This window comes from Saccharomyces cerevisiae, chromosome VII (assembly GCF_000146045.2).
Source record: "Saccharomyces cerevisiae S288C chromosome VII, complete sequence".
Taxonomy (NCBI): domain Eukaryota; kingdom Fungi; phylum Ascomycota; class Saccharomycetes; order Saccharomycetales; family Saccharomycetaceae; genus Saccharomyces; species Saccharomyces cerevisiae.
The window spans coordinates 546,184-560,390 of record NC_001139.9 but is presented as its reverse complement, the minus strand read 5'-3'; the positions used below and the strand labels follow the sequence as shown (position 1 = coordinate 560,390).

Sequence of the window (14,207 nt, the reverse complement as noted above, 5' to 3'; positions counted from 1 at the left end):
CGCAGCTCCGTTAGCAAAGGAATAGAGGAAACTCGAAACAGGTAGTCTAGCAATTTGTGTAGGGACTAAACATATTTCGACTATTCTCTATAATCCGTTCCTAAACTACATGCCACAAACTCTCGTATTGAAACATTCCATTAAAAAATGACCGTCGGAAGAGATTACGGCCTTGGTGCCTGAAGACAGGTGGCGCTGGCGGCCCTACGCGCTCTCTGACACGTCCGCAAACTCAACAGCTCCAGGCCAACTCCCCAATGACCGCCATATATATAGCTAGCTTGGATCAATTGGTCTGTCTCGGAAGCAAGTACGTTATGTACATCATTTCACTGTGTGAAGCAAAAGAAGGAAGACTAAAACTCTAAAATTAGTTAAACTAGTGTTTTCAGCAAAATGGTTTCCCAATTATTCGAAGAAAAAGCTAAAGCCGTCAACGAGCTACCAACGAAGCCCTCCACTGATGAATTATTAGAATTGTATGCTCTGTACAAGCAAGCCACTGTAGGTGACAACGACAAGGAAAAGCCTGGTATTTTCAACATGAAGGACCGCTACAAGTGGGAAGCCTGGGAAAACTTAAAAGGTAAATCCCAGGAAGATGCCGAAAAGGAATACATTGCCCTTGTTGATCAACTGATTGCCAAGTACTCCTCTTAGAAAAGGGGTATACTAGCTCCATGTAAGGAGTTTTGGCCTAGCTTTCCTTGTTACTATTCTATTATTATATTTTATTGGCTGCAAAAACGTGACTTATGTACATTTATAAATGCCCATATCCCTTACTACTCTCCCTGGGGACAAGGCGTAATAACTGTTAATAAATGCATATACTCTGTTCTATTTAAATTCTCGGGGTTCGCTGGAATATTGAATCACAATTAGGGAGATTCGCATGTAATTTACGCCGAGAATGATACTGATTTGTGTTGAATATGACAAGGTTTAGCGGAAACACGCTCTTGAAATTTTTAAAGATATTTTCATGATTTATATACAGACTGATCTGTATACATTTTTATATTGTCATACATAGGCTTTAATAACTACTCAGTTTTTTTTGATGGCGGCAGAAGCAGCGCTTTCATTGCTCTACACAAATCCGCAATTCAAGTGACAGACGCCAAACTAGTGGTACAGTACACTTACTGAAGCGCACCATGTATACCCTGATCTACATCTAGAGCTTGTTCAGTTTTTCTTTATGCTTTTAATTACGCCAGGAAGAAAACCGTTCTTACGTGGTGGATGAAATAGGAGAATTCGGGTTTCTGGGAAAACTTAAAATTTCTTGTTGGAAAAGTAGAAAGAAAAAGAAAAGTTTGCCTTCTGAGAAAATGCTACATATGGTAGAGACATCAATCGATTGCTCAACACGCGTTAAAAAGGGGAAAGTGATTGCCACTGTGATCACTTTAAATCATTTCTTCGTTCTCATTCTTTTCGTCTAATTTTCTTCTCTACCACTCATTATACCAGGCATTTTATCTACATCAAAATTTGTTTTGAATCGGATCATATCATGAATAGTACCGCCGCTGCAATAAATCCAAATCCAAATGTTATACCATTCGATGACACATACATTCTCTATGATTCGCATGACTTTCTATCATTCCTTAGTGCATATTTCTCGCTGATGCCCATCCTAGTGCTAGCTTTTTATTTGTCGTGGTTTATCATCACAAGAGAGTTAGAAGCCTGCATTGTAGCCTTTGGCCAATTGATGAACGAAATATTCAATAACGTGATCAAGAATATAATAAAACAGCCACGCCCCGTATCGTTCGGTGCGTCGTTCCAAAATGACACTATAAGATCCGGTTACGGGATGCCCAGTGCACACTCCCAATTCATGGGGTTTTGTTTTACCTATAACTCTCTGAAGATATACACTTCCTGGAAGAATCTAAACTTCTTAGAAAAATGCATTTTTTCTGGTGCATTGGCTTTATTATCGTTTTGCGTTTGCTTTTCCAGAGTTTACTTGCACTACCACAATTTAGATCAAGTAATCGTGGGATTCAGCGTGGGGGCACTGACTGGATCACTTTATTTTTTTATAGTTGGCATCATAAGAGAGCTTGGTTTAATCAATTGGTTTTTAAAACTACGTATTGTCAGATTATTTTACATGACAGATTCTTACAATCTGGCGCCTTTGACATTGAAAGAGAATTACGAGGCGTATTGGAAAAGAATAAATCAGCGATCTTTCAATGATAAATCCAAAAGGGATTAGGTTGAACATTTCATTTTTCTTATTTTTTCATCTATTTTAGCGAGGCGATCTTGAGCGTTTGTGTAACTGGATAAAACTTGGCAAGCTGGAGTAGTCCTTATTTCTCATAAAGAAAGCCGAAAGCCTGCTCTCCTACAGTTATTAATTAAGAACGCTCGTTTTAAACAGTTACTGTGTAAAGCGACGGTAATCGAAAAAGTATGTGACATCGTGCAAAAGAAGATAATCAAAACCATGCAGAACGTAGAATAAATGTGAGTTCTATCACTTGCGGAGATAATACCCTCTGACGCCGCGGGGCCGATTGTTCCACGGAGGGAAAGAATCGGCCCTCGGGTTTTACGAGAGCGCCGCGGGTGAACTCACTTTTTTCTCGAGAAGAAGTTTCCTACGGCAGAATAAGACCCTTTTCCACGGATAATCAGCGGAGCTTCTGGACATAATAGATGGTTTGTGAAAAAGCTTAAGGAAAGCCGCGGATTTAGCATGTCACCCACACTTAGATTACGAAAGCAAGGATTGCAGAAAAAAAGATGAGATACAGTTTTGAGGGCAATATATAAAATATATAAATATAGCAACATTCCCTTCTCTCTGTTATGTCCACAATACTTCTAAAAGTTGTAACATATATCTATACATAAAAACTTGTAACAAACATATAATTAAAACAACTAGTGACAAGACGGAAGTTATAAGTTATCTTCTCTACAGAAACAATACGTAATGTTACTCACACCAGCCAAGACTACAAGAACGGAAGACTCAGCAAACTCAACAGATGACAGCAGTAAAAGCAGTAATTCATTCATGCGTGCCATAGTTTCTTCCCTTATGGTTAAGCCCATAACATCTCTGACTAATACAGTCACATGCAGACAAAGTTCCCATCACAATAGCTCTCCAAGTAAAATCACAAGATATGATTTAATCAAAGCTGCTGCTGAAAATGACTTGAAAAGGAGTAAGTCTCAGGGACGAGAAAAATCCAGAAGAAACTCTAATCGTAGAAATAATGAAGAAATTTTTGTGGCCAATACTGCTTCAGAAATCCAACGGACTAAAAGTAGCATATAGCAACCCTGAGGTCAATGTGCTTAACTACTTCTTTGCATCTTCATTGTCTCTAAAAAGATTCATATCCTCATATCCATTCGCATCTTACTCATCTTCATAATCACCCTATGTACATATATATATTGTCATAAATATACTAATAATTAACAATCACATTTTAATATTGGAAGTTTTCTCATTTTCTTGCATTGAATTCATGCATCTGCCGCTCAGCTAGAAACAAGCGCATTCGTCTACCAACCAGCCCTTGAGACCCGAAGGCAGAATGTGAGAAATTACAATTTTATTTTTAAAGAAACTAAACTAAACTAAATTGAAATTGATAAAAAATATACATAAAAGAAACACAGGATTTATTTATTGTATTTTTTGTATGATCTATGTTAAAGTCGAGCTAGTTTATTCCAATTTACCACCCTTTCTTTGGATCAAAGCCTTTCTGTCCTTGTCCAAGTGTAACTTAGTGATAACAAGCTTGGATGGGTGCAAGTTAATTGGAACGGAAGCACCGTTGACCTTTTCCTTGGTGACCTTGTCAACTTGAACAGCAAACTTCAATCTGTAAACAGATGAAATCTTACCTTCTTGACCCTTCTTGGAACCACGAACAACCAAGACTTCATCGTCTCTTCTGATTGGCAAAGCCTTGATACCATATTGAGCTCTCAATTCCTTGGATAATGGAGCAGATAACAAAACACGACGTTCAGAGGATGGAGCAGTGAAATAAGCCTTTCTGGCCTTTCTTCTGTCAGAGGAAACGTCTATTGAAAACAAATAATAAAAAAATTTGTTAGTAAAAGCAAAACTTTTTTTTCACAATGAGCACATAATTTTCATCCACACTTAAATCTATGTTGCCCCACATCCAACGGAGTATGCATTTCACAAATCAATATAAACGGTAACTTCCTACTTTTCTTCTATCTCCTCTGCGTACTCACGTTTTTCAATATTGGATTCTAAAGCCGGAATTTATGTCAGCAATACACAAGCTTAAAAATCGTTGAGTGCTAAATAGTCGCCCTATGCCTGGATTGAATATGCAAAAGCTGTTTCTTTTTTTTTTTTTTTTTTTTTTTTTTTTTTTGGCTTAGGTACATTCCTCCTCATCATACACATTGTTTTACAATAATTTAACATTATTCGATTAATTGTTCTCTTGCATTTTATGTTAACATTTTTTCGTGGACGGAAATTCACTCATGTTTTCTATCGTTATTCGTATCCTCCAAACATACCTAGAGATTGCTTAGCCATATTTGATATATCTTTGGTCTTGCCGTTGTTATTCCTTAAAAAAGAAGCACTGAGAACGGGCTAATACTTTAAAACAGTAGCCAGATAGCTATTGCTACTATTAATTTCCAAACACTATGTGTGTAAACGTATGAGATTTCCCATCCACGGCGGCCACCGTCTACTGACAACCCATCCTAAGCACTGACAATCTGAAAATTTCCAGATCTCTGTGAGTCCCTCAAGCCGAGGACAGCAGAAAAAAAATCAAAGAGATATGATAAAGCTCCTATTAAACCCAAACACCTTTAATGCACGGGTGTAAAAGGGATGTACTGGGCATCTTTCGCTAAGTTACAAAATGGGCATTTCTTATTTTATTGTCTACAAGAATTTTTTTTATAAAAATAACAACTAGGGAAACAAACAAGAAAAATTTATAATATTCATTGAATTTCTGTGACTTTATTTTAATTTTTTTTTTTCCTATTGGTCAACAAGAAAAAAAACCGGATAATACCAGGTCAGCTTCGAACCTGGACATGAAAAATGACGGAATACTGCTCTACCAACCACTGATCTAGATGAGTAGGTTAAATTTTTGGCCGCGAAAAAAAAAAGGTGTACATTATATGCGTCATGTCTTTTGATTTTCCTGGTTTTTTCTTCACTTTTCTTGGGAAGTTTCGGAAGCTCCAATAAATAAAGGATACAGAAAGCAGTGAAAAGATGTTCAGCTCTACTAGGTCAAACCTGAGGGCGTATTTTTCCGCCAGTGACAGCAGGTTATAGTTCTAAATTTAATTTTAGATATCAGGTTGGTAAAATCATTCGTATATTATTTTCCTGACTCCAAGTTTAAACAATGAGCTCAAGTTTGCCTAGGTCTTTACTCCGTTTAGGACATAGAAAGCCTTTGTTTCCACGATATAATACTTTCGTGAACTCATCGGTAATAACTCATACGTCACTGCTTAGAACAAGATTATATAGTAATGGCACCGGCGCAACATCAGGAAAGAAGGATGACAAGACTAGGAATAAACCTAAGCCATTATGGCCTCAAGTAAAATCCGCTTCTACGTTCACCTTTTCTGGCATACTTGTGATAGGAGCTGTTGGTATATCTGCTATTGTTATTTACCTAATTCTTTCAGAACTATTTTCGCCTTCAGGTGATACACAGCTTTTCAACAGAGCAGTTTCTATGGTAGAGAAAAACAAAGATATAAGAAGTTTGTTACAGTGCGACGATGGCATTACGGGAAAAGAAAGATTGAAAGCGTACGGTGAGCTTATAACGAATGACAAATGGACAAGAAACAGGCCTATAGTATCTACCAAAAAATTAGATAAAGAAGGTAGGACACATCACTATATGAGATTCCACGTTGAATCCAAAAAGAAAATAGCGTTGGTTCACTTAGAGGCTAAAGAATCCAAACAGAATTATCAACCTGACTTTATCAACATGTACGTTGATGTTCCCGGAGAGAAGCGTTACTATTTGATCAAGCCAAAATTGCATCCGGTTTCTAATTCGAAGGGCTTTCTGGGAATTAGATGGGGCCCCAGAAAAGATTAAGATCAAATTTGACGGAGTTGCTCAGGTTTTAAATATTCGTAAATGACTGTTATTTCCACGTGTCTTTCTATGTGTATCACCTGTTATACGTGTTGGACCTTACATCTAAAAAAGAAGGAGAACGCCCACCCACATCCAAATATGTTGCAGATCCTACTATATAGCGAGAGGACCGAGCTTCTAAGAAAGTTACAATGAAATAAATATAAACTAGGAAGAATAGAAAGTAAAAATATACTTATGTATTTGCGTGATAAACTTGCTTAGAAACAAAAATAGATTGTAAACTAAAAAAATCATTTGATCGTAGACCAGGTCTTTAAGGATGGCGTATGAGTGTAATAATGACTCTTATAAGTAGACATCTGGGACCCTGTATCATTGTTAGATACGTTCCTTGGTTGAACCAAGTTATGGAAAGTACCCGTCAACCCAGATCCAAGGTCTTTTGGAACATGTGCTGAAGCAACGGCAGGGCCAACGATGCATCCCGCGAATATGATCAGTACCAAAAAGTACAAGCTGCAATACCTCCTAACCATACGTTTACGTAGGCGTGCTTGTTTCAAAGAGTAAATAGGAGGACGGATTTGACGGGATGGTTTTAACCAAAATAACATGATGGAGTGAAACTTATCTATCTTTGGAATACAAATGACTGGTAGTTGGAAGATCAAAATTACATGCCCCAAAACAAAATCCGCTGCAAACTCGGAAAGCTCAATGACTTTTGCAGTCAATTCCCTTGTCGGTTGAGTCCATGCCATATATCCTAAACCGGTGCTGTACCATTTGCCTGTCCAAAAGGCAGTATTAGCGTGATCATTCTTGAACTCACGGGTCAGCAACAGTACAGTCATACAGTGAAAAATCAACCTTTGACATTGTATACATGTAACAACGCCAATCAACATCCTAACAAAACTAAAACCCTCTAAAACCCACATGACAATGAAAAAGACAATATGGACAACAACAGCGATACCGTGAGCGATCCCTGCCATAACAGAACCAGTTTTCTTGCAGCACATGCCCAACAAAGGGCCAGAGCAGCATGACAAACCCATACAGAAGAATAAAACACCAATATCGATAACAATAGGCGCCAAGGTGCAAATGATGATACGTAAGGTGGAATTTACTCTATCTTCATCAGTAGTCTTGACACCAGTTTGTGCATTAATAAACGTGAAGGCAATAAAACAACCTGCTGCGTAAATCGCACACGGTATAATTTCAGCCATAATTAAATTGGTTCTATGAGCCCTGCTTGCATCGCCTGCAGATTTTTCAGACTCATCACCCACCAGTTTGCGCTTGAAACCAGTAACACGAGACCTCGACATTCTTACATAACCAATCCATGAGTTCCTGTGGTACTTATTATTACCTCTTGACAGCCATCTGATATAATCTCTGTAGTCTAGGAAAAAATCTTCCCAAGCAAATTGATGTGGATTGAAAATGAATGGTGCAAAGATTAAGGCTGATAATGATGCCCAAAACCATAATAGTGGAGCTTGCCAATGTGCCACGGTACCAAATAATAACATCAACATTGATCTTGATCCCATATAAATGGCTGAACCCGCAAATCTTGAATAAAGAATAGAGAAAGGTATACGAGATGTAGCAAAGCCACGACCTGTTGAAATATAACGAGCACCACCCACAGCGATATCACTTAACAGTGCTGAAGAATAGATTTGGCCAGCAAAGACTTCAAACATTGGAGATAGAGATAAAATGTGACGGAAAAATCTTTGTGTCGCCTTCCACAGACCACGCTCGATTAATTCCTGAACGACAATAGGGACAAAAGCAATCCAAAAGACGATGAAAATAGAGAGTGTATAACGTCTCACCCAATCAATCGCAGGATGAAAGTTGTAACAACCAATTGGATACAAAACATCAGTAATTGGCTTATCCCTATCGTAAACACACAGAATGGATTCATGAGCCAAAGCATGCAAGTTCACTAAAGTTAACATGAACATCTGCAGAGACAATTGAATAAATAAGTTATTCAAGTGAAACCCTGGATGCGCATAATAAAATGTTAAAAAACGGTCAATAGGTAATTGCGTACCCAAATAATAGTATTCACGAGATAACATTTGTTCACCCATACCAGCACCGATCTTAGTAGTGAAATTCAAAATTGTACCAAAACCTAAATCTCTACCTTTACCACACTGATAATATTCGCAATGCTTGATACGACCACCCCGAAGTACGGCATTCATACCGGCATAAATATCTTCATTTAAATGTAGACCCTTTTGTGCTTTGGAAACACCACCCCTAGTAGTCATGAATGTCGCATTAATAAAATCTGGATGACCATAATGCAATTTACCACCAATCTGTGCCAAAGTACGGGCAAATAATGTACCAAAAGTTTGTTCTTTACCAGCCGCTACATCACCAAGAACACCAGAGTTTTCTGAGAAAATATATTCTCTAGCGCCGACAATTGCAACAGGATGATTTGTGGATTGGTCCTCATATTTTAAACCAGGAGTATAAGGATGAATTTGCTCAATTCCCAATTCTTCAAATTCTGCTAAGACAGACCTGATTTTCAAACACTCTTCCAAGTAATTGTCTTGATTAGCATCAATCAATTGAATATACTCACCTCTGTAAAAAATCAAAGCATGATTTTGATTATCTGATTTACCATCACCAAGAATTGGATTACCGGATAGTTGAACTCTAAATTTGGGACGTCTACGACCATTCTCTAAAATCTCACAATGACCATCAATTAAGGCCGAGTAAATTCTTGGCTCTTCGCCTTCGTTTAAGGGAGGTTCTTCATCCAGGTAGGCAATTTGCAAGTCCGGATAAGCTCTCAACAGGAACTCAGCATTTTCTAGTTCATGTGGTTTAAACTTGGCCAATCTTTGCATCGAAACCAAGAATTTGAATTTTCGCCTTGCCATTTTTTCCAGTTCTCTTTCTAATCCATCAGCATTACCACCGAACATTTGAACGATTTCTGGATTTTCCACACGATAAAGTAATTTTATGGCCCTCGAATAATTCATAAACCCCGAGATTGTGCGATACAAAGTTTGCGACCTTAAAGAGGCCCAGATTCTCGTACGTAAGGTGTATTCTGGTGCAGCAGATTTGAAACCAATACAATAGAAAGGTAAATCATCAATTTGAGATTTCAGAGCGTCTTCCTTTTCAGGTTCATCTTCATTGTTTTCATATGCGGCCGTTTCTTCAGCAAGAATTTTCGTATCCTTAACAAAACAGTCCCATTCTACCGGGTGTAATTGCTTCAGGTATTCCAAAAGAGTAACTCTTGAAAATTGATCATCTTCACGAATAATTTCTCTCAATGATAATAGAATCCTCTCGGCGTAATGGGGAGTTAATACAGTAAATGTTGGCATGTTGTCAACTGGTAGTGGTTCTGGAATTGGAGTGGATAGAGATTGGGCAAAAAATGAAATACGGCGCTCAGCTTCTGAATCTCTAGGGAAAAATTCAGTCTCAAAATTATTGTCATCTTGGGAAACAAAGAAAGTTGGTGCTCTCAAAGTCCTCTTACCTTCAATTTCGGACGGAACCTGATGATATAACAATTTTTGTACATGGTCTATGGCTAATAAATGTTCTCTGTACATGGAGATAATGATAGCATTCCAAATCTGAGAAATTAGTACTTTCGGTTTATATTTTATTTCCATATCAGTAGTAGCCAAGATCTTAGAATAAATTCTTTTTGGCAATCTAGTGAAAATATTTCTCCATGGAGTTAAGATAGAAATACCCAAATAGAACGATTTTCCGACCGAGAAAACAGTGTTAACAACGATATACCACAAGTAGGTATCCAAAAAGAACAAAATGAAGTCAGTCGCAATCATTAAACCTAAAACAATCTTTGGCTGGACCTTACAAATCTTATTACCCCACCAGTATTCACCAGTACATCTCATTGATGTAGTAGATAAAATCCTAATTGGATCTCTTAGTGACAGTATTAGAAAAAAATATGACTCTGCATATTTAGCAGCAAAAACGGTTACCCAAACCAAATAAGACATCCACCTGTCTAAACCATGCAATGGAGCAAAAGATGCGGTGAAGGTCTGTGAGGCAACATAACTTCTTGTGGACTTTTTCATATACGATGTAAATAATCCACCCAATGGCATTACGGAAAAGAAAACAAGTGTTGCCACAGCAACAAAAAACATAACTGCTCCAACGACATGAGCGGCAGTAGAATATACTGTGTCCTTATCATAAGCGAAAACAAATATCACAGGCCCCAAATTAATACCCATAATGACACACAAGAACCAGAATCTACGGGACAAATGTTGAGCACCCGCCCATTTTCTAGGAACGAATGACCACTCGCACAAAGTAGCGGCAACTTGAATCAAACTTGCCACAGTACCACCTAATGCTGCAGTGGCCCATTTATAAGCTGCCAAAGGCTGATTGTCGACCAATTGTTGATAGTTGTGAGTATAAAAAGTTGGAGCATTGTAAGCACAATACATCCAATATACTGAGATGTGCATGATCCAAATACGATTGAAGTTGGTAACTAAATGTAACCAGGAACGTGTTTCTTTGTAAGTTTTAAAGAAGACATCATCCCAGGGAATTTCTCCCAATTTCAAATAACGCTCCTCTGCTGGCAAATCAATCAACCTGGTTCCATCTTCCATGACAATTTTTGCTATACCTTCTGGATACCAGAATAATTGATTGACATCATCATACCCAATAACTTTGTTATGATCTTTTTCACTCTTCACGTATCGACCATCCACGATTTCGTAAACCTGGCTCCTAATAAAACGATAAAGAGGAGTAATAACTCTATTCAAAAAATCACCTTCAGGCAAGGGATCAGGACGTTGTTGACATTGTGCAGAATCTAAGTAATCAGAGGCGCATTTATAAATGAAACAAAGACACTCCGGGGTAAATCTGACTTGATTTGCCTCGCCCCAACATAATAAAAACAAGGCAATTTGACGAACCATTTCAAATGGAGAAAGTTGATTCATCTTTGACTTCCATCTAAAATCCGCAGCTTCTAATGAGTTATCACCCTCAATTTGATTTAAAGTCTCCTCAGTGTCTTCAGGACTAGCCTCTTGCATGGCTTTTTTATTTTTCTTCTTAGCCTTTCTTGCCTTTCTTGATAGCTTACCCAACTTCATATTCCTGAAACCAATTTCATCATCCATATCAAGTTGAGCGGCAAAGTACCATTTTTTGTAGTTGGCCGTATCTCCACCTATGTAGTCTGCATGTAATGATAAAAGGGCCTGTTCTGGAGACATCCTAGAAGATCTAGAGTCCAAAAGGGTCATAAAATGGTCAAACATATTTCTCATGGAATCTCTCTGAAAACCGAATTTATTTGTTAAATCTATGAAGATATCTTCGATTTGTTCGATGGGCAGGGGAGACTGGGGATCTGCGGTCCATGCGGGATATGGATCATTTGGTAAAGCCATTTCAATAGCATTAGGGTCGTAGTACTGGCCATTACCATTAACGACACCATTTCCATAGGGGGTTGAGGCCCCTGAAGAACCATCTTGATCAGGATAACTCATTTGAGAAGGAGTATATTGATCGTTAGGATAAGTGCCGGATGGGGGACCATAGCTGCTAAAATCTGAGAAGTTCTCTCCATCTTGAGAAGACGGGTTCATCATATTGGGGGGTTGGTTATAGTAACTAGCATCGTTATTATAAGGACCTTGGTCTTGTGAAGGATCTTGTCCCTGAGGAAATTGTGTACCGTCAACGTATTGTTCGTTTGGATCATAATAACCATCATCCAGTTGGTTTTGTGTATAGATTGGCTGACCGTACTCATCGTACGCACTTTGATCCTGTGTCACTTGGTACGTAGGGTAATTACCGTCACCAGTCCCATCACCGTTACTGTAATACTGTCCATTCAAGTTTGGATCGTTGTAGGACATAACTATGACAGTTTAATAATTATTTATTGTCCACTTTTTATTTTTTTCCTTTTCTTCTCTTTACAGGAGTGTATCCAAACAGCGCTTCGATTAATCCTTTTGTAACTTCTTTAATATGCCTGCAGAAAATATATGCGGCGTTCTTTGTAACCTTTGATCTTCAGTAGTATCTAGCAAGCACCAAAAAAAAAAAGGAAAAGCAAAAGAGAGATGTAAAAATAAACGAAGGATGCGTGCTGGGTAGACTTTTAGTAGAACTCTAAGTGTGAAGTATATATACAAATAACAAAAATAATATATGAATAAATGCAGTACTTTATGAAACTCTATTCTTAGCACACCAGTTGAAATACACAACGTAAGCTTTTATTTTTGTATCTTGAATTTCGTGTCACACACTCTTTGCGTTCCTGCTCTCTTGTTCTCTGGTGAACTCGAAATAAGCAGTAGAGAAAATAAAGGAGAAACAGGGAAGAAATGGAGAGAACGAACGAGGCTTTATCTCATTTTATTCTACTCTTTGCTATATATACATACGTACACCTCATTTGCATCATACCGCCCAAATTTCTTTAGCCACAATTCCATGTTCGAACCGCGAACGTGAAACTGACGATCTTATCGTATGCATCAGCATCATCTCTTTTGGCGATTTGCCGTTACTAGGCCTTTAAACTGGTGTGGCACTGCCTACACCCCATCACCACTCACACAATAGTCCGTATGTCATGTGCTACGGCAAGCGCACAGCCACCGACTGGTGCTACTGGCACCTTGCTCCGGGGCGCTTGCCTTTAATCCTCGTGCCGCTCCACAAAATCGACGATGCTTTCGGCACATTCCCCAGGCTTCTCCGCATTTACCCAGTGACCCGCATCGATGTCACGTGTTTCAAAGCGTGGAAAGAACGCGCCGATGATCGGAAGATACTCGTCTACCACATAATGCGATTGAGTAGCCCTGATGAATAGCGCAGGCCGCGTCCATCGTTCACGAGCAGGATCTAGGGGCCACGCGGCAATTTCACCTTTGACAATGGCATCTTTCAGTGTTGCGAGGGGAATTCGTTCTTCGAATGTATATGACGACACAGACGATGAATTGTCCATCTTGACCTTTTTCAGCGCCGTTAGGAGAAACCGCCTTACTAGCTCATTGCCGCCGATCCTCTCTGCAAGGTGTTCATCAGCCTGTTTCAGCGTGCGGATAGTTTTGCCCTTGTCGTTGACGATTTCCATCAGCGCTTTGATGTATTCGACAAACTCAGCGTTAGGGCGCAAACTCACCGGAGCGTTCTCTATACAGACTAACATCGAACAAAGTTGCGGGTTTTTCAGGACCAGCATCATGGCAACTTTACCACCCATTGAGTGTCCTATTATAATAGGGCCTCCATTGGTGTTTAATTCGTGCTTTGTGATAAAGTGTTTCACGTCTTCCGACATGACTTCGTAGTTATGGACTGAACTGTGTGGTGAGGATCCATGATTTCTTAGGTCCAGCAGATACACGTCTCTTCCCAATTTCTTGTTAAGGTTACGGCCAATGCTTCGGTTGTTGAGCTTGTTACCGAATAAGCCGTGAAGTATGATAATAGGTGGTCTTGGCTTCCCTTCATCCCCAGTTTTTACTGCATCTCTCTTGATTATGTCATATGAAAGGTCCAGTGGGACTTGCTTTTGTTGCAGCACCTTTGCTAATGAATGAAAGGCACATAGTGACTGCTTAAAAATGCAGGAACTTAAATTATTCCGAATGGTATTTTGTCTCACATATATTGTCCCATACTGTGCCAGGATCCCGGCTTTACCCAGTATCATCATTGTACCGTTACCAATTCTCCTCGTATATCACGGTTAGTTTTTAAACCTCGGGGTGACGTTTACTATTGGCGTACTAATATATTCTTATTTTCTTTTCTTTTTTGTTGGCAGTTTCAAGCAACACATGTACTGGATAACCAACCCCCGCACGCTCTTGGAAAAAATTGAGAAGGCATCGGACACTTGCTGATGAGTATTTCGAAAAATTCCATGAAGATGAGGCCAAGATTGTTTGGAAGAGATTGAAAAGAAGAAGA

At 38.9% G+C, this 14,207-nt stretch overlaps 9 protein-coding genes across 9 annotated transcripts; 5 read left to right on the top strand and 4 right to left on the bottom strand.

The window, feature by feature from the left end:
• Positions 1–396: 396 nt before the first annotated feature.
• On the top strand, positions 397–660 carry ACB1 (long-chain fatty acid transporter ACB1; the record flags this gene model as incomplete). The annotated part of the gene is made up of 1 exon (NM_001181166.3): positions 397–660. The coding sequence occupies one exon, from the start codon at positions 397–399 to the stop codon at positions 658–660; it is 264 nt and encodes an 87-aa protein (NP_011551.3).
• An 862-nt stretch (positions 661–1,522) lies between these two features.
• CAX4 (dolichyldiphosphatase) lies at positions 1,523–2,242 on the top strand (the record flags this gene model as incomplete). The annotated part of the gene is made up of 1 exon (NM_001181165.3): positions 1,523–2,242. One exon carries the CDS (start codon positions 1,523–1,525, stop codon positions 2,240–2,242), a length of 720 nt encoding a protein of 239 aa, NP_011550.3.
• Positions 2,243–2,604: 362 nt separating this feature from the next.
• YGR035W-A (uncharacterized protein) lies at positions 2,605–2,826 on the bottom strand (the record flags this gene model as incomplete). The annotated part of the gene is made up of 1 exon (NM_001184648.1): positions 2,605–2,826. The coding sequence occupies one exon, from the start codon at positions 2,824–2,826 to the stop codon at positions 2,605–2,607; it is 222 nt and encodes a 73-aa protein (NP_878077.1).
• Positions 2,827–2,968: 142 nt separating this feature from the next.
• Positions 2,969–3,319, top strand: YGR035C (uncharacterized protein; the record flags this gene model as incomplete). Its single annotated transcript, NM_001181164.1, has 1 exon — positions 2,969–3,319. One exon carries the CDS (start codon positions 2,969–2,971, stop codon positions 3,317–3,319), a length of 351 nt encoding a protein of 116 aa, NP_011549.1.
• A 399-nt stretch (positions 3,320–3,718) lies between these two features.
• RPL26B (60S ribosomal protein uL24 RPL26B) lies at positions 3,719–4,579 on the bottom strand (the record flags this gene model as incomplete). Its single annotated transcript, NM_001181163.1, has 2 exons — positions 3,719–4,083; positions 4,561–4,579. The coding sequence occupies 2 exons, from the start codon at positions 4,577–4,579 to the stop codon at positions 3,719–3,721; spliced, it is 384 nt and encodes a 127-aa protein (NP_011548.2).
• An 844-nt stretch (positions 4,580–5,423) lies between these two features.
• TIM21 (Tim21p) lies at positions 5,424–6,143 on the top strand (the record flags this gene model as incomplete). The annotated part of the gene is made up of 1 exon (NM_001181162.3): positions 5,424–6,143. The coding sequence occupies one exon, from the start codon at positions 5,424–5,426 to the stop codon at positions 6,141–6,143; it is 720 nt and encodes a 239-aa protein (NP_011547.3).
• A 296-nt stretch (positions 6,144–6,439) lies between these two features.
• GSC2 (1,3-beta-glucan synthase GSC2) lies at positions 6,440–12,127 on the bottom strand (the record flags this gene model as incomplete). The annotated part of the gene is made up of 1 exon (NM_001181161.3): positions 6,440–12,127. The coding sequence occupies one exon, from the start codon at positions 12,125–12,127 to the stop codon at positions 6,440–6,442; it is 5,688 nt and encodes a 1,895-aa protein (NP_011546.3).
• A 794-nt stretch (positions 12,128–12,921) lies between these two features.
• IMO32 (Imo32p) lies at positions 12,922–13,950 on the bottom strand (the record flags this gene model as incomplete). Its single annotated transcript, NM_001181160.1, has 1 exon — positions 12,922–13,950. The coding sequence occupies one exon, from the start codon at positions 13,948–13,950 to the stop codon at positions 12,922–12,924; it is 1,029 nt and encodes a 342-aa protein (NP_011545.1).
• Positions 13,091–13,582, top strand: NAG1 (Nag1p; the record flags this gene model as incomplete). The annotated part of the gene is made up of 1 exon (NM_001184658.1): positions 13,091–13,582. The coding sequence occupies one exon, from the start codon at positions 13,091–13,093 to the stop codon at positions 13,580–13,582; it is 492 nt and encodes a 163-aa protein (NP_001027023.1).
• Positions 13,951–14,207: the final 257 nt, after the last annotated feature.